Here is a 23,971-nt window from a genome sequence, read left to right as displayed (position 1 = left end):
GTTGGACGTGGTGCTTGGGGACACGGTTTAGTGGGTGACATGGGTGGTAAGGGGATAGTTGGACCAGATGAACTTGGAGGTCTTTTCCAGCCATAATGATTCTGTGATTCTATGATATATGTATATATATATGCACATATATATGAAGGCAGTTGTGGACAAAAAAAGGCAAAATGTAGAATGCTGTTTCTTTTTCCTCTGAACGAAGCCAGATGGCAGGTAGTGAATACCCAAGGTGGAACAGCTCAAATACGCGAGCACTTGACTACAGATGGCTTTGTTTCGTGCCCATGGCTTTGAAAACCCAGCGTAGCGCTGGCGATACGGGCTTGCAGCCGCCAGCGATTAACGAGCTGCCGTCCCACATCGCTTTCAGCGATCTCGGTAGGAACGCGCTGGCCATTTCTGCAACGGCAGCGGGAACCGAAGCCCTGAAGCGGCACCTGAAGGAGCAGAGGAGGGGGCTCACGGCAGCGCCCTGTCAGAGCCTCCCCGCCCCTAACCGCCCTCAACCGCCCCCAACCAACCGCCCCTAACGGCCGCCGCGCGCGCGCCCCCTCCGACCGTTGAGCGGCGCCCCCGCCCGGCGCGCTCACGCCTCCCCTTCCCCTCCCGGGGCAGAGCCGCGCATGCGCGCCGCGCCGCGCCGCCGTCCCGGGCTGGCCGAGCCGCCCCCCCCCGTTCAAACAGGAAGGCGGACATGTTGGCGGCCGCCGCGCCGTGAGCCGCCTCCCCTCACACCCGGCACCGGGCGGCCCCGGGGCTGCTGTCCCGTACGTGAGGGCTGGGGGGGGGCTGAGCGAGGCGGGAGGGGGCAGGAGGAGGAGGCGGGAGGGGGCAGGAGGAGGAGGCGGGAGGGGGCAGGAGGAGGAGGCGGGAGGAAGACGACGAGGAGGAGGAGGAGGCGGGAGGCGGGAGGAAGACGACGAAGAGGAGGAGGAGGAGGAGGAGGAGGAGGTGGGAGGAAGATGCTGTTGCCGTCGCCCCGCCGTTGAAGCGGCTCGCCCCCTGCTCGCCGCGGTGCGAGGAGCACCCCCGGGTGCTGAGGCGCTGAGGGTTTCCTCCCGATTTATTTATTTATTTCCCCTTTTCCTCTCGCTCTTCCCTCCCTGCAGGCTCGTGGCTTTCTTCACCTTCCACCTCCCCTCTTGCTGCTGCTGCTGCTGCTGGTGGTGGTGCTCCGGAGAGAGAGCTGCCGCCCTCGGGAACCTGGCACCGACCCGCCGCCGGCTGCTGCTGCTGCTGCGGGGCGACGACGACGAGGAGGAGGAGGAGGAAGAACCGCTACGCTGGCTGCCAGGGCGCCTTCCCCGGCCGGGAGGATGCGGCTGCTGAGGCACCGGGGCCCGAGCAGAGGAGGGAGGGAGAGGAAACCTGCCGCTGCACAGCTCTGAGCCGCCCGGGGAAGTGCGTGCGTGCCCGGAGGAGCGGGGAGAAGCAGCCCCCCGGTTGCCTGCTCCCCCTCGGTTTGCCTCCCCCTTGTCGGTGCGGAGCGGGGGACTCGCCTCAGAGACTTCTGTGATTGAAGGGATTCCGCAGGAAGCGCTCCCCAGCCTGGCGTAGGCTGCGTGGGTTTTCTTTTGTGCGTGTTCCTGTTTTTTTTTTTTTAAAAAAAAAAAAACTTATTTTGCTCTGGAATAAGGGAAACTTTTTAATCCGTGGAAACATGTCGACGGGAGAGAGTTTTGAGGCTCGGTTCGAAAAAATCGATGTGACTTTAAAGGACCCCAAATCCGAAGTGAACGTGGACTGTTTGCTGGTAAGTAGGGAGCGCCGATGGGTCCCCAGAGCAGTCTCCCCAAATTTCTTACCCTGTGGGACTGAATCTCTCACTGCTGGCTGAGTCACTCTGCTCAACTCTGCACTGGTGTTTTGTTTACTCAGCGTTGAGCTACGGGTGCATGAATTTCTGTGTGTGAGGGAGAGTGGATTTCGTGCCAAGGAGGAGCTCGCCCAGTCCTGCCTCAGGCTTGTCATCCCTCTCGCTTCATGCACCTTTCTTTACTTCGCCGACGGTCACCAGTGGACGCTTTGTGCAGAGCTGTAATTCCTGAGTGTCAGTCCCCTGTGCGAGCAAACGACTGTAAATAGCTTTGTTACCAATTCCCTCTTTGAAAGTGTTTACTTTTTTTAAGAGTGAAGTCCTCCTATGTTGTGGTTAAGCACTGCAGCACTGACTTACTTCTTCCTTTTTAGCGTAGATGTTGGCAAGTACTAATGCCATGTAAAATACAGCTGTAAGATTAATGCGCCCTTGCAGGTGGCAAAATAGTCACGGCAGAGGGGTTAAATGCATATTAAAATAGTTGGTGTGCTGGGTGGACAGTTGTCTGCTAATTGTTTCCCTACTTGATCATACCTGATGGTTCAGTGGCTCTCTGCAATGCTGTCAGTGTTGTAATTGCATCATAAGGAAGCAAAACATAACACTTCCTGACATAAAACCAACACCATTTGACAGTTGCTTGCACAAAAGTGAGTGGTACTTCAGTTCTGATTATAAAAAGCACCTTGCCAAAGTGTGTGCCAAATCCAGTCAATTTATTTGGGATGTAGATGGGTGCCTTGATATGCCTAGAGATATCCTTAAGTAGAAAAGTGTAATTCTTACTTTTACGCCGAACTAGTGAATTTCTTTTCTTTGTAGGAAGTGATACAAGTTCGGAAGTGTGTAGGTGGGTCCCCATCTTCCCCGCCTGTTGCTGTCACAAAGAGAACAAGTAAACTGAATTTGTGCCTAGGATGAACTCTCCCATTAGGGGGGGAGCGAGGGGTGGAGATGCTTCCTAATAGTCATTCTTCATCTTCCCTGCATGGCTCTTACGAGATAGCTCATGTGAGCATAAAAGTACTGGAGAGGTGAAAAGAACCTCATGAAAGACCCTGCACGAGTGCATGACAGTGTGTACTCTGTTTAGCTTTTTACCGATTTGTGATGTTTGGAGGTGTTGACAGGTTAAAGCTCCCTCCCTGGATAAAAGCAGGGCCTCATGGATGTTGTTGCCACTAAGGAAAACGCGCTGCATCTTCCAGTTAACTTGCTGCTTTTGATCTAGCTTACATATCTTTCATCTTTGAGCCACAGCTAATGAGAACAGATCTGATGCTTAGGGTATAATTTGTCAGTTCTGATGACTTAGGACAGTACTGTCAAATTTTTTTATTACACCCTGCGTCTATAGACAGAAGTCAGGGGTATAGAATGAATTAAGAGGCCAGAGTTTTAACATTAACCATGACTCAGGTTGCTAGTATGTGTGTTGATGCTAGCAATACGTCGGGGGGGGCTTTCTACAGCAGTACTAATGAGCTTTCAGATATCAGGCATGCAGTTGATAGTATTTTTTTAACTGTACTCCTTGATCTTTTAATCAGTTTAAGGATTTGCCTCTTTATAGTTACCTTAGTAAGAACTGGGAGCTAGGCTGTAGTCAGTCTGGGAATGAACTTGTTGGGATGCTTCCTGTCATGCCTCTGTTAAGTTTTATAACATGTGTTTGCCTCTCAGATCTTAAGCGTGTCCTTTAAAGTGAAACTTCAGCAATTTTCTGGGATTTTTGGCATACCTTTGAGTATTCTTTTAAAGGCAGCTTCTTGTGTTACAGCCATCAGAATTATTTTTTTGTTAGCCATAGTTACAGGTAATGTTCTTTTAAACTTACAACAAAAAAAGTGTGTATTCTGAAGACATCAGCTATTAGGTTGCTTTTGTGTGTGTTTGGTCACTGTATCACTCTGCTGGCTGGACTTTTTCATCTCATCAGTTCTAGGGCTTTTTTCTGCAGAATTTAAGTATGCAACCCTTTCTAAAGAGTTTAAGTATTTTATACCACTTTGAGGTGAGATTCACACTACAGGTGTCATTCTTCGCTTAAGATATAATTATATATTATCATAATCTGTTTGGATATGTTTTAAAGAAATGCTTAGGTATAGATGTAATTGATCTGCACCTGAAGTATCTTTAAAGATGACCCCTCCTCCCCAGGCCAAGGAAACATTTCAGTCTCTTGGCCCAGTACAATTACAAAGGAAACAAAAGCAAGTTTATATCATCAGACTCAATATGAACATTTATCCAATTTTATAACATCTTTAAAATGTAAACACCCTTTTTCTTTTGAGTAAAGGCATGAATTGGTTTTACTTTTTCACTTCTCCTCAGCAATGATGTTAGGTAACTCTTCATCGGAGCTGTAATGTATGGATGATAGAAAGCATATATTGCACAGATGCTTTAAATTCAGCATCTGATATTCTATACGGATAGGCTTAAAATGCTGGAGTTTCTTTAGTTTCAAGAAACATGCTTTTGGCTGTGAGGAGAAGTTTTAGCAATGCACTTGTTTTTTCCTAAGATAGTTCAGCTTTTTACTTCTACTCTTTAGCTTTACTTTATCTCGTTTCCGTTCCTACTGTTACACCCCTCCATCCCTCATCAGCTAGTAGCCCCTGTAGGGTAGAAGGCAGGTATGGAATAAACTTCAAACCAGTTTTGTAACCTTGTAACCTTTTTTTTTTTTTTTGTGAATGTCATAAGCTAACTTCTGTGTGCGAGAAGCATCCTAAATTTATAAGTGAAGTAGTATGAGAACAATAAGGAAAGAAGACTGGGGGAAGGGCAGGTGGGGAGAAGGTCTGATACAGAGGAAGGTGCATTACAGATTCAGGAAGGTGTGGGAGAGGAGCTGTGACAACAGAGCAAACGGAAGAGACATAGTGAGGACTTCAATTCACATGGTGCAGGAAGGAAATTAATAAAGCTGAGGCACAGGAGGGAGAAGTGCATAAGAGAAAGGAAAAACAAACAGGGTTGTAATAAAAGCAAAGTAAGAAAGCTGACTATAAGTTGCAACTGTTTAAATTTGTTTGCATCTTTGTGGCTTCCGTGCACTTGATTTAGCACAAGGCTGGGAAATCATAGACAGGTCGTCTTTTCTGTGAGCCAGGAGGAGGCCAGAACCTGTGTTCTTGGTAAAGTATGTGCCACAGCATCGCCTAGTACTTTTCTCAGCATGCCACGTCCTAGCATTCTGCGTCTTGAAAAGACCTAATAAGGATTGTGAAGGCTGTGCTAGATGAGTTGTCACGCTGTAGGGTGTATGATGGTCAGGTCTGGTGCATACCATTGGTGTGCTAAATGCAGATAAGGGCAGTGTAATCATAGACTCATTAAGGTTGGAAAAGACCTTCAAGATCATCTGGTCCAACCATCCTCCTACTACTACTGTCACCCACTAAACCGTGTCCCTTTTATCTTCAGCTTAGTGTTCCAATAATGTTGTTAAGCAGGAGAAAGTAGTATTCACCGAGTATGCTTTTACGATTTTGGAATAAAAACACTTTTTTTTTTCCTTGGTGTTCCTTACTAAATTCTTGGAGTTCATAGGCTTCCAGGTTTTGGAGAGTGGGGAGGGAGGGATATCATCTGTGGATATACAGGGACACATCTTGACCTAAGGCTGCTTATGCTTGTGATTGATTGAAAAGTATCTAGCAAACTCTCATGAAAAAGCTTTTTGATGCTCTCTTTGCTCTGCCAACAACTCTGAAAGAGTCTTTCTACATTTTATGTGGACGCTTGAGTAACTTGGTTATTCAAATACTTTGTCAATTAATTGAGAAGTTGATTTTAAGACTTCAGATGGTCTCAGTCTTCAAAGATGTCATGTTTCACTTGCTCAGTAGTTTAGCTTCCAATCAGCTAATAACAGTGACTGCTGCTTATGACAAACTTGGTTTATCTAGTGTCAAGAGACTTTTATTTTTTGTTGTAACAAAAATACACAAGTGCCAATGTAGATTCTCTTGGTTTTCCTATGTCTAATTAATATTTGGCCAGATGAATTTATATTAATCTGTCTTGAATTGGAAAAGGTGAGAAGATCTCATGCGCTTTAGGATTTGGGGTTTAAATCTCTTTTGTCACTAGACCTCTTTTTATCTTCTCCACTTCAAACTTTTTAGAAAGCATTTTTGGAGACCTTGTGGTTAAATATTTGGTAAATAAATGGGGAGGGGAGTAAAGAAGGCAAGTCAAAGTACCTTTACTTCAGAAGCTCTTACCTGTAAAAATAACTGTTGAAAATCACCTTCTCTGAAAACATGCTAACTGTGCTCTGAGAATCTGAGTGATAAAATGCTGAAGAAACTAGGTATATGAGAAGCTTTCTCTTTTGGTAATAAAGTTAATGCATGGAAGATTGGCAAAGCTGAGCTCAAACATTTTCAAATCATGAACTACTCTGAACTACCTGCAGACTACTTAAAGCATCCTGAAGTTGACAATCTCTTTGGACACATCACCATGGCCGTTCAGATCTGGTGTTTTTTCTTCAGTTAGGTATAAAATAAGACTTCTGGCTGACTTGGAATTGTAATTCTGGGTCTTCAAGTTACCATATCCAAGCTTTGTGTATAAAAGTAGCTCTGACTGCGGGTTAATACTCTCTACTCATCACTGTGAATTATGAAATACGTTGATGTGAAGTTAATGATAAAAGGTAAAATGCAACTGTAAGGCAGCTTTGGAAACACAAAAACTGAATTTGCATTTTAGGTTGCACCTTCTAGGAGTCTTTTTAATATTATGCAAGCCCCCAGAGAGTAACAGTATAGATGGTGGGACTGTCATGTTAGCATTTGATTCACAGTGTACGGTAGATTTTATACAAGAATTGTTAACTTAGCTGATACCTCTGTTTGTAATACTAGAGGCTGTAGGCATGTAATTACTGTTTTTTCTGTAAAAAGTTTTAATCAAGAATAATAGGAATTTGATCTTAAGACATGTTTCAGCAAGACCAGTGGAGGAACAAAAAAAACACACACACAAAAAAAAAAAATGTAATAGTTTGCTTACAAACATTTTTACTTGGAAAGAGCATTTACAATGTCCTTTCCCTGGCAACTGTGGAATATTTTTGTTTTTTGGGGGTGGCAGGAAGGAAGAGGGAAACACCTGGAATTTGTTTGTTGGACAAATTGAAAATCAACCTGTGGGTATGTAGTTCTTTGATTTTATTTGATTTTTTTGGTAGATGATAGCTTTGGGAGCCACTTGTTGAAGAACTTAATAAATATTTAGAAGCTCTAGGACCGAGTGATATGGGTAGCCTCACAGTTGGTGTTAGCAGAATTCCCGAGGATGTAATTTAACACTACATGAAAATAAAATTTTTTTAGGTCTCTTACCAAGGAATACTGAGATGTTTATCTCAATACAGGATGTTTATCTTGAATTTGAGAGGTTCTGAAACATGTATTTAAAACCTTCTATGTCTTCTGACCTTTAGTTGATGCAATTTATCAAAACTCCTTTGTCATCAAGAAATTGCGGCTCTAAATGGAAATTCTGGAAAGTTGAACTTCCGTCTTTGAGAACACAGTTGGAGAATGTTTGAAAACTATTCTGCCTCTGCCTTAATTTGTTCAGTCATTCAAACAGCAATAAAGCCAGAAGGGTGATGAGACAATACTCATAAAACTGTAAACGCTATGCAGGCCAACACCCAGTTATAGCACTTTTAAAGCAAATGCAAATAGCACTGTCGCCTTCCTCAGAAGTCTGCTGAGATGCACGTTTGGATAAATAGCGCTTGAACAAGAGCTGAAACATGATCTTCAGGGAAATAAAAATGCTTTGGAGATCTTGGTGTTTTGCTATGTTGAGACTCTTGGCTGTCCTGTAGTGTAATCTTTAGTCAGGTTTCTTCTTGAGCTTTTCAGTATGGATGGATATCCAAACGGCACCAGCTGTGGTGCAGCACCATGTTGAGGTGCATCTTTAAGGTTTCGAGGTTGCAGAAGTCCAGAGGCGATCTAGACAAGCAGCAGTTGCTCCGACCATTTAGCTGCCTGTCCTGTTAAGGGAAAACCGTCACAGGACCAGCACCAGGTTCTCATTACAGCACAGGTCAAAGTCTATTCTGATACTCAAAATCTTGTAACACATGGGTTTTTGCTTGCTGAAAGATTGCCACTCCCTGTCAATATTTATACAATGCTATGTCATGGAGACAGTCCTTAAAATCTCTTTGTAGGCTCTAATTTAAATCCAACTTTTGGCTTCTATATTTCAGCTTTCCCTCTTCCATTTCTTCAGTGTGTTCATATTTCTTCAGCCTGTGTAAAAGAAACAGAAAAATGTGAATGTGTTCTTTTTTTTTTTTTTTAGTTGTGTGGTCCAAGGTAGTGCAAAGACACGATTCCTGGAAACCTCTGTAGAAAACACCAGACAAACTAAGGCTTTATTTTGGATTGTGGTTTGGAACTACCTAAATGCCTGTCTAGGTTGTGTATATCTGGTCTACAGAACTTTTAATTGATCTAGAAATACAAGTGGGACAGGTACTTGCTTTTCCTACAGATCTTCACAAATTGTAATATTCACTTCAGAAAAAAGTAATTAAGAAATTCTTGAATTCTCATACTTGGTCAAATATTGATGAGTAATCTTGTCCTCTTTTCCTCTTAAAAGCTGTGTAATATTCAGTTATTGCTGCGTAGTGTTCAAATGAGTTAAATGCCAAGGTATGAATATATTCAGAGGAAAACTGGTATTTCCCGATAAAGTCTAGTTATTTATCCACACTTAAATTGCATTAATAACAAATGGCTGTTTTCCCATGTAGTCACCAACTGCTACTGTTTCTCTATAAGTTGGGTTTCTTCTTTAGCAAATAATGGCAAAAGAAAGCCTTGACTACCCAAAACTAAGTCCCTCACGTCTGGTTTGCATTTTCTAAAGAAGGGAAGGTCAGAAGCTTTTCTTATCATTTTGACATTTAAGGTGGGAAATACTCACTGGTTTTAGTGTTAGGGGAATATATGTTTTTCAGAAGATGGCTAGTAGGATTTGCATAATAGCTGTGGTAGTTACTTCAGATAGGAAAGTATGACGGAAGAATGGATGGTCAGGGCCAGTTTTGTGTTGGTCACTGATGGATGATACTAAGTGCAAGTGTTCAAAGAAAATGGAGCTCTCAAGGTGAAAACTGATTTCTTTCATGTCTGCATTCTATTTAGGAACTTCAGAAGAAAAAAATTAACTAGCCTGTTTCCTTTTTTTCCAAATCGGTTAATTTGGAAAATGATTTTGAATTGACCCACAGTTTTCTAAGCAGTTTGGCCTTATTAATGTGGAGTGTAAGCCTCTTTGGAGCCTGCATTTTTTTCTTCTGAAAGGTATCTCCCAAAAAAGACTAGAAGAACCTTCCTGAATAGAGGCAGCTGTAGAACTGGAGACTTTGTGCATAAGGGTGATCACCTGAGGGGGAAGCTACTGTAAATTGGTAAGCTCATTAAATTTAATTTGTGACTGCAGTTGAAACAGCTCAGATGTAGTTTTTTTTCCTGTTGGAGAGAAAAAGGGTTAAAAAAAAAAAAGTTGCCATGCTCTGATGTCAGATTTATGCTCCAGAAGTGCCACCTCAGTTGTTCATGATTCTGACCTATTGCACTTTCTATATCTGAATGTATTCATCACGCAACTTCTGACAAGCAGTGAGGGAGGTTATGCTTTCCCCTTCTTGGTAGGGGAATGTGAAGGGCTTTGATACTAACGGGGCAACAACCCTCCGTCCCTGGGGGATAGGCAGAAGGGGAGGAGAGGCTGATGGTGGTAGAAGCTCAAGTGCCAGGTATCAGTGCAACAAGTGCCATCTTCCCGCAGTGTGGGAGACAGAGTCCAGCATGCTAATTTCACTCTTGATATCTGGAGCACATTTGACTACAAGTCTGGAGTGACACTGTTTTCAAAAGAACTTTTGGAGGGAGGAAATCTCTCCAACCAGGAGATGGTAGAGTAGAAGTGGATGTAGAAGATAACGCAGGGAGGAGAGAGCCTGTAGGTAGGAGAAAGCGTTCATGCTGGTTACAGTTGCTCCATGCCTTTTATCACACGTCAGGTTGCACAGAACAACACAAGCTAGAAAGTAAAGCCGTTGTTGAAAACAGAAGTAATACTGGTGCCTCGCAACTGTGACTTGGTTTCATATTCAACATCTTTGCTGAAAGGGACAGTGTTATTGAGTGCACCCTCAGCGAGTTTTCTGATGACACCAAGCTGAGCGGTGTGGTTGACACACTGGAGGGCAGGGATGCCATCCAGAGGGAGCTGGATGGACTTGAGAGGTGGGCCTGTGCAAAACTCATGAGGTTCAACGCAGCCAAGTGCAAGGTCCTGCACCTGGGCTGGGGCAATCCTGAGCACAAACACAGGCTGGGCAGAGAATGGATTGAGAGCAGCCCTGAGGAGAAGGACCTGGGGGTGGTGGTTGATGCACCTGGGCTTCAAGCAAAGTGCTGCGTGAGCAACTGTATCCTGGGCTGCATCAAAAGCAGCTTGGCCAGCAGGTCGAGGTGGGAGGTGTCCCTGCCCATGGCAGGGGAGGTGGAACTGGATGAGCTTTAAGGTCCCTTCCAATCCAAAGCATTCTGTGATACTAGGTACTGCTGTTGGCGTTAGAAGTACATGAAATTTCCTCATGAGCCCGTCTTTGTTATAAAATCTTACTATACCAATATGTTATTATACCAGTCTCTTCTTAAAAAGTTTGAATTGTAGGCACACAAGGGATCCTTTCAGTCTTAAGCTGAAATAACTTGTTCTCCCCTTGCAAAGAGAAAATGTTCTGCCATTTCTATCTACTTAGCAGTTATTTTATTTTGTTCTAATACATCTTTGGGCTGTTATCCTCCTTAAGCTCCAGTTCCTACCAATTCAGCTGCTAGCAAACCAGTGATATGGTTTGGTCTGGCCTTGGGGTTGTTCAAACAGTTCTGAATAACCTAGTGTAAAGGGTGTAACTTGCAACTGCATACTATCTATTCTCTTGTATGTATACAAGGCTGAAAATGGTGCCAGCCAAGTGATAGACTTGTTAGGGTTTGAAGGTTTTGCTTTGCTGGCAACAATTATCACAGCTTTTGGAACAGGAGCTGTTGTTGCTAAGGCTAGCAGAGCAAAGACAGCAAGAGAAGTGACAAAATGCCCATTAAGGGCTATGGAGTGAAAGTTGAACTGTTGATGCAAAGTGTCTCTGTGGTTTTGTTCTTTTTACTCCTCCCCATCAAAGTACACCGAATTTGGAGTTGGAGATGTCACTAAGAAGTGAGGCTTCCTCTGTAGAGCACAGACGAGCACACATCCTGGAAGAGCTTTCGTCTTTGACAAAAATGCTCTTGCCTGTTTTAAGCCTTGCTCAGGCCCAACAAACTTCATACAGTTTCTGGGTATAGCATGGCTCTAAAGTGTTTGGAGATGGTTTTGGCTTTTAAAATCCAAAGCAGCTGTTGGAAGAATCTTCAGGTCTGGTCACACCATGATTCCAGGAAAGCTGTGAAGAGTCTCACCATATTCAGGAGAATTTTGGGATATTTATCCAAAGAATAGAATTGTAATACACGGAAGCTCTTGTACAAAGAAACTTGCACGCTCAGAGGTCTTTGTTGGTTCCTCTTGATGCCTGGGTTTGGAATGTGGAAAGGACTGAAAGGCTGTTCTGCTCCTAATTCTTAATGAATGTAAGGTCACAGGAGTCTTTGCAGTTGTTCCTTGTTGTTTCTTTTCTGTCCTAAAATGTCTCCAGGCTCTCAAAACAAAGCTTTTATCTATCCTAATATGATTTATGCATGAGACTTTTTCATCAGTAGTTTGGACTTGGGATGTAATCAAAGATGCCGTTTAGAAGAAAAATGGGAGAGTGTTACTACATTACTGGAGCTGCACTGCTTCAGTTATGGGACTGCCACTGTAATGGACTTGTGTGTAAGCTTCTGCCTTCTGATACAGCGCAACTAAATTAGATTAGGGTCAGGGAAGACTCTGAATGGCAATGTTGTTCCTGACTTTACCTTTTGGTCGTGACAACCTCCTCTTTAAGTACATGGCAAAGTGGAGTTAGATCTGCTTACTTTTGTTTTTAATAGATCACAGTTCTTGGTAAGTTCACAGGAAAGAAGAGTCAGAGAAACATGAATTCCAGGGAAAAAAGGGTATTTTTTGATATACCCTTTTTCACTTCAGTTTGAACTCATACAAATGATCGGGAATAAATGAAAAGATTTAATTAAACTTTGTATTTGCAGGTCCCCAAGTTTTTTCCCAAAGTTTCCTATGCCATGGGAACAGAATTTTATTTTTTAAATTTAAAAATTGACCAGAATAGGCAGCTAAAGACTTGCCTTCAAATTGGGCTGTCTTGCGAGAGGTTGGTTAGTTGTATGAAACAGAAAATGTAAGACGTCATACCCTGGTGATGTTGAATCACTCAGCAAAACTTGCCTGCCAGTTGTGTTGCATTACTCACATTTTGTGGGAGAAAATAACAGTATCCAAGAGGAGTGTGTGTTTGAAGCAAACGGGTGGAATGGTAAGCTTTTGTCGGCATGAGGAGTTACCAGTGTTTATGTTTAATTTAAAAAAACATCTCATGAAGTGATGGGTTAGGAAAAGTGCGTGTGGGAGGGAATGAAATGTGACTAGCAGTTTTTGAGAATTACTTTCAGAAGTTCTGTCTTCACAGTAGATTTAACTGTTTTCTCTGGGGAGTTGCAATCAAATGTTTTCATAACCATGGAGAAGGACAACCTTTAAAAACAAACAAAAACCTTGCAACTTTGTCTAACCTTAGTTTTGAGCTTTAGCTCAGCCTTCTGTAGATGGATCTTGCTTTCCTTGGAATGCATCATGATAAACAAATGTTTTTCAGGTATAATGAAAAACAGCTTTTCCATCCTGGAGCTACAGAAATGAGCTATTTTATTAGTAAGCCTCGCTTCTTCCTCTAGAAGGGAGTGTAAGAAGTGTTAGCCAAAAGAGCTTCTGCTTAAGTTGGGCAAGACACCTTCACCTTCAGCTCTGCAAAATACTGCTTCTAGAATTCCAGGGCACTTTAATACTGGAGGAGGATGTCTGTTATCAAGATCTCATTCTTCATTGTTTGACTCAGTTAATTGCAGTTTCACTTCTACTGCAGAAGAAGCAATGTTCTGATAGGAAGAGGAGGGGAGAAGAGTTGGGTAGGTGACAAAGGAAGTCATTTTGTCAAGAATGCCAATCCTGTCTATCCTTAGGGTCTCAAGTTAACATAATTCTTAAACACTCGTGGTGGATTTGCCCACCATAAATTAATCACTCTTATTAATTTTGGAAAATAAATGCTTATTCATTTGACTTTGAGATTGTGTACAGTCCATCATTCCACTTAAATACTCTACTGAGTACCAATCGAATATCAAACCTGAAGTTGAAATGCAAGTTGGTGTGCAATATTTTTCTTCTTTCTCCTACTTAGTAAATGAAGTATCAACCAATGTTGTCGTCAGTCAGTGCAATATCAAACTCTGATACTGCCTTCGTGCTTTTGTTCTGTGTTCTGCACTTAGTTTTATTCGGATTTCACGAGCAGGGGTGGTGGTAGGGGATGAAAACAACAAAAAAAAGCCCTTTGTTAGAAGGAAGCCTTGTCTGTAAGATACAAATATGAATACAAGTTTTGAAAAACAGGAATTAGGAAGATTAAGATTAAAGATGACTTTGGGACTTGAGTCATTTGGTTGGCCTGTGGTGACTTAAGTTAGGGTTGCCCAGTTTCCTTAGTCTTTTTGTGAGACTGCATTTCGTTTCTCCATCCAGCTCCTAAAATAAGGAGGTACTGTTTTTTTCCCAGCAGTAGGTTTGATGGTGTGGAGGCAAGCTACTGGTTGTACTCTTTCAAGAGACCATGATACTACCAATGTCATTTCCCTGTATAGCTGAAAACAGACGTGAAGCTTCTAGTACCCATGTGGCAAATATTAAGGACAAAAAAAACCCTGAGGACTTTTTAACCAGATCGAAAGGAAGATGTGAAACCGTTTATAACATACCAACAAAGATGCAGTGTTAAACTGTACTATTTTTGTAGCAGAGTTTTAACTAACTCTAAGCCGTTGCTTCCAGATTCTTAAGTAGAGTTAGCATTGTATTTTCTTTAGTTATCAGTGATAAATAAGGGAAACAAACTTATTTGTACGTAGCTATGGCTTCCAGACACTGCTTTTAAGTAAACTAATTTCTTCTTGTATTAGTGTGTATTAGTACATGAGCCCAAAAACTGCTTTGCTTCAGTATAATAGAAGTAAATGTTTACAATGCCTTACGGTTTTAGAAGCATGCGAACTTTGATGTTCGTAATGTGGCTGAGAAGTCTTAAACTTTGAATAGATTATGCTAGGGGTTTATTGTATTGGGGGGGGGGGGTGAGAATTGGAGACAAATCTAGCAAGAGCTTCATGAAACTTGTTGCTTTTTATGGAGAAAGTTCAGTACCACTTGACTGAGCTGTCTGTTCTATGTGTATGTCAAGGTGTTAATATTAAGATGTATGCATCTTAAACTGCAATTAAACTTAAAAACCACAGCATCCAATGCTTAGGTGATAATGCTCGGTAGTATACTAGGAGGCTGTTCCTGTTTGCCATGGTTTCCAGTAGTGTAGTTACTGAAGGGTAGGGGGGAAGATCACTGAAATGTTTCATTGACCTAAATAGTTTTTGGGGGTTGCAATAAATACGGTTAATTAGTTCTCTAAAAAGCTACTTCTTAGCCTTATGTTTTGAGTATGTAGTGTTTTTCCTACCTTAACGAGGTCACATGTGCAATTATTGCTTGACTTTTGCTTTACTACTTAGTCTTTTTCACAGGTTTCAAGGAAAGCCTTTCTGTGGAAAGCTTCGTTTGAGATCTTTAAATAAATGCAAGTTGGCTAGAAATAAAAAGAATTGTTGGGAACATTCATAGTACTTTATATATTCGTGATTGAAAATAATAGTAAATTCTGACATAAAGGCTATGTGTTTTCCTTTAAATAAAAAAAAAAACCCTGCAAATTCAATTGAACGACTTTAACCTTCAGAATAATGCCTAAGAATTTTAGTTCTCAATGCTATGAAATTCCAGTTTCCTACTTTGGATTTTTTTAGGAGGAATTACATTGAGAATATTTCTATGTATTTTTGATATGATCTACCAAATAGCAAACGTGATGCAGATAATACCTTGTGCCAATATATATTTGAATTTGAGTTAATTGTGGTGAGCCATCAAATACATTATTTAAAGAATATCTCGAGCTTTAGTAAACATGCGTAGTGTTTCTCGTCTTGGTTTTCCATTTCTTTTTCTAGCTTTGGTTACAAAGCCTCAGTGAAGTTCTTGAATGTCAGTGCAACGGTCTCTTCGGCAGTGCAACTTAGCCTGTGTGGTTAGTGTGTGCATGTATGTATGAATCGTTGCCACGTTTTCCCAGGCAACATCATGCAGGATATGATATCCATGCTAACCAGCACAATGTTCGTATCATTTGTCTTGTCACATCAGGTCTGGTTGGGGGGGAAAAAAAAGTGAAGAAAGCCTTTAAATCTAATGGCATGAAGAGATGAAGGAAACTCAACCACAGGACGAATACATAACAATTCTAGTTTCTAAATGGACGAAAAAAAAAATTAACTGCTGCAACTGTTAGGATGAAAAATACTTAAAAATATTTATTAGCACCTGACTGGCAATTGCAGATTGCAGTTGTCTGAATTAATAAATAAAATGCAGTAGAAAGGTCCTGGACAGTTATCTTTTTTTTGATCACATTTAATACTTTTCAAGTGAAGATGAAGAGTGTATGGAAACAGGAATAAAATGTTCCTAAGATTTAAACCAGCAAGTTCAAATCTTCCATTTGGGTTGGGAAAAGTTCTCTACTAAGCTGTAGAAATTTCCAAAATGATCAGGAGCTAGTCTTAACACTTCTGTAGGTTTTGTGTAAGTTTTGACTCATTTTTGGCTTTCTTCCATCTGATAGATGACTGCAGGTGAGAAGTTGCTTAATTAGTATGTAACTCTCCAAATTAAGAATTGGCATAGAGCAAAGTTTTTAGTAAATAGGGTATAATCGTCTTTTCGTGAGTATGGTAGTAGTAATACAGATAATTAGGAACACAACTTCACGTACACATATCAATCTGCTTTCAGAAGATAATTGAAGTAGTTTTTTGAATCTGGTGTCTTTCTGATAGAGCCCTAAGAATTGGGGGGGGGGGGGGGGGGGGGGGGGGGAAGAGGGAGGAGGGGGAAGCCCAGACTCTAACTTCAAGTATAATTTTTCTCAGCAGATCTTTATGCAGTAATAAGCATTATAGGTACCAGAGAATCATTTTAGAATTTCATTTTTACAACTGAACAGGTGATATGGATCTATAGCTACAATCCCCAGGTAGGTACCCATCAAGAATGAGGCCAAGACTGTCTTGCTGCAACAACCTCTTGAGTCTCTTTTGTAAGTCATTGCCTAGTACAATGACTGCCCTTGTGCTACACGCGCTGGCTGTGGTATTTAGATACATGCTTTTTGAAGTTTACCTTCCTTTTGTATGTGTTTATTTTTCAGGGGGTAGTATCATGATTAGCAAAAGAAGATAATAGATAAAAATGAATCAAACTCATTGGGAAGAGCAATTCAAATTCCGGCTAGTGCTTTAGGTCTTGTCGCAGTCGCAGTTATGAAGGGTATTGCTGTTACGAAGGGTATTTCTCTTTTGAAGAAAGCAACTGTTCCTACGCTTCCTATGCCAGGTAGGCAGTTTCAAGCATGTTACTGTGGTGTGTGGCAGGGAATAGAGGCTAAATCAGGGTATCTTTTAGTCAGCCTTTTGCCATCAGCTTTGCCACTTGTATTTTGATGAGGTCAGACTACAGTGTGCTGGTAGTTGCTTCTTGACAGAACTGGAGATGTAAGCCCTGTTTATCTTTCAAGACGCTCACAGGCGTCTTAATTTCCCTTCCTATAGAAATAGGAATCTCATTTCCCTTCCTATAGAAATAATTTTTCCTATAGAAATTTATTCTGGAATTTATTCTGAGGGTGGTATAGGAAATGCAAGCTACAATATCTTCTAACTGGCTTTGCTGTTCTTGGTGTCTTTGGCATTTTGACAATTAAAATCATATTTTTGACATGCTCACAATATTGAATGGTGTCTGGAACCAGAGTTAGTCAGATTGTGGGATCTTCAGAAGATTGTTTTCAGCTGTTAACATTTATGGAGAAACAGCATGTGAGAATTGGAAACTATTCCACTCAGCTCTTTTTCTAAACTTTCTTCCTCTCGTCTTGTGACAGCCATGAACTTTTCTTTTGGTTGTCAGAAGAACGTACCTATTTGTGGATGGGTTTGGTTTGAATCTTGATGTTGATCTCCTGGTCTTCTCTTATTTCTGTACAGTAATATGTGCAAATGATGTATAGTCATTTTTTGGTGATAAAGTCGTCTTTTCAACCTGCATTCTCATTTAAGATTCACTTAAAAGCCAAATTTTATAGACTGAGAATGATCTTTTTGGGTGCAACTGGAGTAGGAGGTTTTTCAATGAGGTAAGATTAGCTTTATAAGAGTTTGGGTTTGTCCTGTCATAGTTTGATAGATAGAGAGAAAAATCATTTAAAAAGGATCAGTTCACATGCTTCTGTACGTTAAATCCAAATTGGAAGGAAGCTCCAGATGTTTGAATGCAATATGACCTTAAAAGATGATCCACACTGATTGAGAAAAGAGAAAATCTGTTGATTTTATTTGCTACAAGTCCTACAATGTGGTATCTTGATTCTTTTATATGGCATTATCAGATGAAATGTAGCAATGCTTGTCTCTTCTGTAAATTATTTTAAGCCTAGAGCTCTGCATCATGAACTACTTGCACTTTTTCAGCTGTGAAGGATTGTCTTATTCTCTCACTTCTGCAGTTTTAGGTCCTTCTTATTTCTCATGCTGAGCAAACAATTAAAAAAAAAGTGAATCAAAATGAAAGTGATAGGTCAGGGTTTTTTTGGTTGCTTTTAAGGGTTAGCTGTTTGGGATGTGTCTCTGCATTTATACAGAATGCATGCATGCACGTTTCCTGCTGTTAGGCTTCTCCTAAAGCTGAGTGGCTTTTTTGCTCTTCTAAACCAAACCGTGTACCTGTAATTCAGAATCTAGTGAACTTGAAATGGGGAAATTAATTTCCATGCCAGTACATTTTGTTTGAACACCACAAAAGATTTAACTGGTTTCTTAATTTCCTCTTAAGCCTATGGATTCTGAGACAAGGTCAACATGTTCAGTGATAAAATGGCTGTGGCTGGTAACAAGCATCTGTTTCCAAAATGACCGGCTGTGTACATGTATATATTCTTGTATAGTTCTTCAGAAATTGCCTTTGTGATCCAGCAGGGAGTTCTGGCAGGTGACATGCGGGAAGCTTGATGGAAAGTGTAATTCTGAGTTGTTGAGGTGATGCTACTCCTTGTTAACTGTGTTCTGGGATATCACTTGTTGATACTTTCTAGTGTTTAGAATTTGGGAACCTGCTTTGCCAGGTGTTTTACAAGAGTGCACAGAGTTTATATGGATTGGAAATGGCAGACATTACTGGACATGGCTTTTGAACCGTTTTTACACGGTAGTTACCTACAATGTGCCCTTTCACGTAGATTGCCAAGAAAATAGTATGCTTTTTGTTGTCTTTTCTGGATTGGGTGCTGGAAAAACGCTTTCATAAGACGCTTTCTTTTCTAGGAAAGTAATTATTTAGTAGTTTGACATGAGTCAAACGTAGCCTTTCATTAGCTTGTATTTTGTTTTTGCCTTCGTCACTTTTGCTCTGCACGTAATGAGAAAGTAAATGACAGCTACTCAAAGCAGTCTGGGATGGAGGAACAGAAAATGTAACAGAAATGTTCATGTGCTCTGATTTATTTCATGACAGGCTTATATGGTGCGACAGAAGTATTGCTTGCCCTCATCTCCTGTAGAGATTAACATAATCAGCCCAAGCTCAGCCATGCTCCCTTGTAAGGACAGGCAGGAGAGACTTTGACAGGATTCCATGGTAGTGGCAGTGCTCCAGGCAGCCCTGGCGCTCTTTCCGCTTGGGCTAAGATTTGTTTTCTACCCTTTTCTAAATCTAAAAGGAAATCATGCCTTTGGAGGATACGTATCAATCTACTGCATCGTCTTGGGGGGGAAAGTGTTTTTCCCAAGGTTTGAAGTGCTCTCTGTGGGGAGAACAGTACTGGGGAGGAGTTGATATACTCTACTCTTTAATATCAGTGCAGCTGGAGAAACATGTTGGAATAACTTTTTTCCATCTTTTTCTTAGCATTTTTGTCCCTACAACAGCAGTAGTTAAACTTGGGGTAAATACCCAGCATAGTACAACTTGGATACCACTGTTTTACAATGTTTTGCTGTCTGTCGCATGGTTGAGCAGCTCTGTTGGAAATGTCTTTCGTGCTTGAGTGACTGTACTGGAAATTTTGGGTCATGCCTTCTTGGTATATGATGCCATTGGCTTTAGCTTTCTTAAGCGTGAGTCCCAAGGCTTGAAAAAAATGTATAAAAACTTACTTGTGCAATAAGTACAAACAGCAAACTTGCAAGCCTAATATATCATCTCAGGGACTTAGTTTCTAATTTAGAGGAAAGTGTTGGGTACTACCAGTGAATTCTTAATAGTTCCTCTCTTCTGGTAGTCTTGAAAAACTGTACTTGAAAATCTCAAGTAAACTGACTTGTAATCTTGCTATGTTACATGTAATAAAACTCCTACTGATTATCATGTGGGGAAACTCAAAATTGCCAAAGCTTTGGTGGACAACTTTGGTTCTGTTCCGTAATTGCAGTACTTGAATACGGAACCATGTTTTCATGTAGCTTTTTAATTTTGGAGTTGCACTTCTTTCTTATTTGCAATCCATAGCACTCAGGATTTTAGTCATGATTGTGCTATGGTGTCAGACAGGGTAAAAAGTTTTTACAAGAAATTGGTCTTAAATACTGGTGAGGTCCTACTTAAAAAAAAATTGCTGGGATTTTGGAGTTTGCTAGTGAATGCAGAGAACTCTACACTTGAAAGCTGTTACTGTTAGTGACTTGAAAATACATTTAAACATCCAGTGCATTTCAAAGTTGTTACTAGAGACACCGTCTGTCCGTGATGCCACTTTTTTCTTCGTGTGGGTTTTAAAAAAGAAAGCCTTTGTCTTTGTTTTTAATTGCTTAATGGTAATGGGTAAGATGTATGTCCATTTTATAAATTTAATGTATTGGATTCTTGAATCAAGAAAAAATTTGTTATCAGAAGTGCTTTGTTCACTATTAGTGGTTCAAATCCCTGAAAAAATGTGAAAAACTTGCTGTTTTGCTGCTGTTAGTAACACAATCCTGTCGATTCTGAAGAATCTTAGTACTTGGCAGTAGAAGTAACTTGTTGCTATCTAAAATAATTCTCATGGAATTTTTATTACCTTTTTAAAAAAAATAAAATCATTCTTGTGGCTATATTCATCATGGAGAAATAGTGAATAGAGACCGTTGTTCTTCTGTACGCATAAATCTTTCATTTTCCTGAAACTGAAGTTTTTCTTTCAATTGATATGTGAAAAAGAAGCCTATGGGCTTTGCAAGTGTTTGCATTATAGAAGTGCATAATGATGCACGGATTCTCAAGTAGTGCTAAATTCTTGTTTAGTTGCATATTTCGAATATCTGTTTGACGTGTGATTGCTTGTGGTGGAATGTTTACTGCAGAAATGGAGCTAGAGCTCTGACGGGAGATTGCACAATTGGAGAAGCTTCTCCAAGTTGATATTCTTCTGGAGTTGTGTTCAGCTTTCCATGTGTGGTTTTTTTTTTTTTTTCCAGACTATGGGTTGCTTGTGACAACAAAGGAAGCTGTATAGTTTTACAAATTACTACTTCAGCTTCTGCAAAATGTTTTTAGTATAATTCTTTCACTACCTTAATTTTTGCAGTTCAGTCATGGCTACATTTCACCTCTAATTGAAAGAGTGTTTTGACTTACTCTGGAGTTTTAGGGAAGAATCTCCCTTTTGGTTGGAGGGTAATAGACGTTTTGTCTAGTGTTTTCAGATTTCTCAAAAAATTATATCTTTCTTGGTAAGTTATTTCTCTAATTGGTTGCCCTCTGCTTTAAAAAGAAAAGTACTCAGTGAACATTTTCTAGCCCCTATCTCTAGTGACTGTTCTTTTTTGTTAGATTATTGTGGTCTAGTATTTTTAGTAATAGAGATTTTTTTCTTAGATACAGTGTGTTACAGAGTATTTTCTAAAGCATACTTGTTGAACAAATTTAATCTCCAGAGATTGAGTTGTCAAGGCTAAAGATGGAACTTGCCTTTTTATCATTTTATACATCTTTTTAGTTGATACAGTTTTATTTGCAGCAAGTATAATCCTGGTCAGATGACAACATGGCTGGTGAGGGATTGTTGCGTTGTAGGAAAACTAGTTACCTTTTCATTGAGTTATCATACTGCAAACTTTACAAATAATGATTTCTTTTTAATAGCAGAAAGAACATTTTACAGCCAGGGGCATAACGGGGCAGCTAAAGGCAGCAATTTAAATTGTTGATGGGAGGACTTACTCTCCTTTTACCATAATGTGTTGAGATGAAATATCTGAAGGTGGTTTTGCATATTAAATACCTTTTACATTTGTTACATTTCTTCTTATGGACATGTTGATATTCTGACAGTCATCTGGACAACATGGTGGGAAAATACTAAGAATTCATCTAGCCTTCCAGGTAGTTATACAGCTGTTATTTTGTATGTGTAAGGTAACTTACTGATGGCAGAAGAGACAACACTTGGTGTAGAAGCTTTGTAGCTCACAAAAGAGCACATTGAAGCATATTGCAGAGCACATCAACCCATGCAAGTGAACCTTTTTTTTAATAAGGAAAATAAACTACAAATGTCAAGAGATGTCTCATTGCAAAATGAAATAACGTTAACTTGACTTAATAGCAATCAGATTTTACTTCTGTTGCTCCTTTCCCTGGACTGCTTCCAAACATCTATTGTACCTATTTCTACATAAATTTTGCTGAAATTTATTGATGATTTTTGGCGTATATATTCATTTTCACTAAAGATGTTGCTTTCTCATCTTAGAGCTGTTCTTAAGGATGTAATGTTAAGTGGAATTAAATATAATGCTCAATTCAAATTGTAAAATACCAATGTACTAAATTTAAGCTTGGTTTTAAAGACTATTAACCACAGTAGAGTTTCCTAGTGCAGTGAAATGAGTGTTGTAATAGCGTTACAGGTTTTAGCTGGAGGGGGCAATGTCCTTATGTCTGAAGTGTATCTCGAGATTAATATGAATGTTCCATAATTATAGGCATCAAATAGTGGTCAGAATTGGTGTGACTGAGAACAGAACTACAGATCCAAGATCTGCGTCTAGTCAGTGGACGAGGGGCTCTGACTGGAGAAACTGCCACTTGTTTTCAGTTAAAACAGCTAGACCCTTAAATGCTAAGTGCCTTTGAAAGAGCATTACAGCTATGCTGACCTCTCTGTAGACTTGTACCTATGGTTTTCTTCAGTAATAATAAGGGTGTTAACGAGACTGAGATGTCTATGGGCTCTGATGTTAGCAAGTGTGTATTTTAATATATTATTTATATTGTATAATATAATATTCTCTATATATCTACATGTACATAATATATAATTATATGTATTCTATGCTACATTCTATATTATATTTACCTAATATATTTTTCATACATTTCTGGGTGTACAGATTCATGTAGTAAGTATATACCATGGAAACTTGTCAGCAAAAATATTGGAATAGGTGACGTTTGAGCAGAATGTAAGTACATGGACTCGTATATAACTACACAGAGTTGTGATATGGGTGAAGCTTGCAACTGCATGTGGAAAAACTTTAAAAGGCTGAAATGAAAATAACCCTTACTGCTTTCAATGCCTTTGACTTGAGGTTTCAAGATCGTATTACTGAGATTAAGTCTTTACTGAGATTTTAAGTCTTAGCTCTTCACTGAGTTTAATATTTTTTCATGTGTAGGCTGTCTTTAACTTGAGTTTGTGAAAGCTCTCTGTGAGTATTGCAAGACATGAAGAAGTAACGAGCTCTGCGGTATTGTAGCTGGCAGCAGCAGAGTGCGATGTATCAAGTGCCTTGTACTCAGGCTCCTGTCAGTTTGTATACTTTGCCTACTCTAACAATGTAATGAAAATTCTTCAGTGAAGTGTTTTAATTCTGTGTACATTCACTTGTCTGCTTTTAAGATGAAGCACTATATTACAGTTTTGTGTTCTCTGGGCAGCAAAATAAATGAACGTGGTTAACTTACAACTATACAGTCTTTTGCGTACTTGACTAGGGATAGAGAAATGTAGTCCTGCTGGCCTGAAAGTTGGTTCAAACTGTTCTTGCCTGGAATTAGTGGGTTGTATGGCTGTATTCAGAACTTGTTCTCAGGTAGAGGTTTACTTGCTCACTTAAAAAAAAAAAAAAAAAGTGTGAGTGGGAGAGGGAATAATGCTGGACATGAGAAGGAAGTGGTGTGTTTTTTCTTATCAGTGAAGTAGGGTGTTTCCCAAAACAGTATCAAATAGAGCCCAAAGGTTTTCTGATGAGAGCTGAAGAAACATCAAGCAAGATGAGCTAAGCTTTGTAATGAGGTCTGCCTAATTATCACTTGTGTTAGTGGTAGGGAGTTAAGGGTGTTTTTAAGATGATTTATTCCAGAAACTACCTTCATGCAAACCAAAAGCATAGCTGTAGCCTTGAGAAAGAAGGAAGAAAATTTTGATGTTGGAGAAATGGAATCATTAGGTTGGAAGGGACCTCTTGATCGTATCATGGACATACTAGAATGAGTCTAGAGGAGGGCCACCAGAACGATCAGAGGGATGGAGCACCTCTCCTATGAAGAAAGGATGAGAGAGCTGGGGATGTTCAGCCTGAAGAAGAGAGCTCCAGGGAGGCCTTATAGCAGCCTTCCAGTACCTAAAGGGGACCTACAGGAAAGCTGGGGAGGGACTCTGTCAGGGAGTGGAGTGATAGGACATGGAGTAATGGCTTAACACTAAAAGAGGGCATATTA

At 40.3% G+C, this 23,971-nt stretch overlaps 1 protein-coding gene across 1 annotated transcript in view; it reads left to right on the top strand.

Moving 5' to 3' along the window:
- The first annotated feature begins 616 nt into the window (after positions 1 to 616).
- ROCK1 (Rho associated coiled-coil containing protein kinase 1) overlaps positions 617 to 23,971 on the top strand; it is a 90,067-nt gene continuing 66,712 nt past the window's right edge. Inside the window, exons 1-2 of the mRNA XM_080581109.1 lie at positions 617 to 773; positions 1,116 to 1,759. Coding sequence (XP_080437235.1) covers positions 1,667 to 1,759 — 93 coding nt within the window. The 5' untranslated portion in view covers positions 617 to 773; positions 1,116 to 1,666. The remainder of the gene's footprint in view (positions 774 to 1,115; positions 1,760 to 23,971) is intronic.

The sequence above is a fragment of the Anser brachyrhynchus genome, assembly GCF_964034855.1.
Source record: "Anser brachyrhynchus genome assembly, chromosome: 2".
Lineage (NCBI taxonomy): Eukaryota > Metazoa > Chordata > Aves > Anseriformes > Anatidae > Anser > Anser brachyrhynchus.
This window is presented reverse-complemented; position numbering and strand designations above follow the sequence as displayed.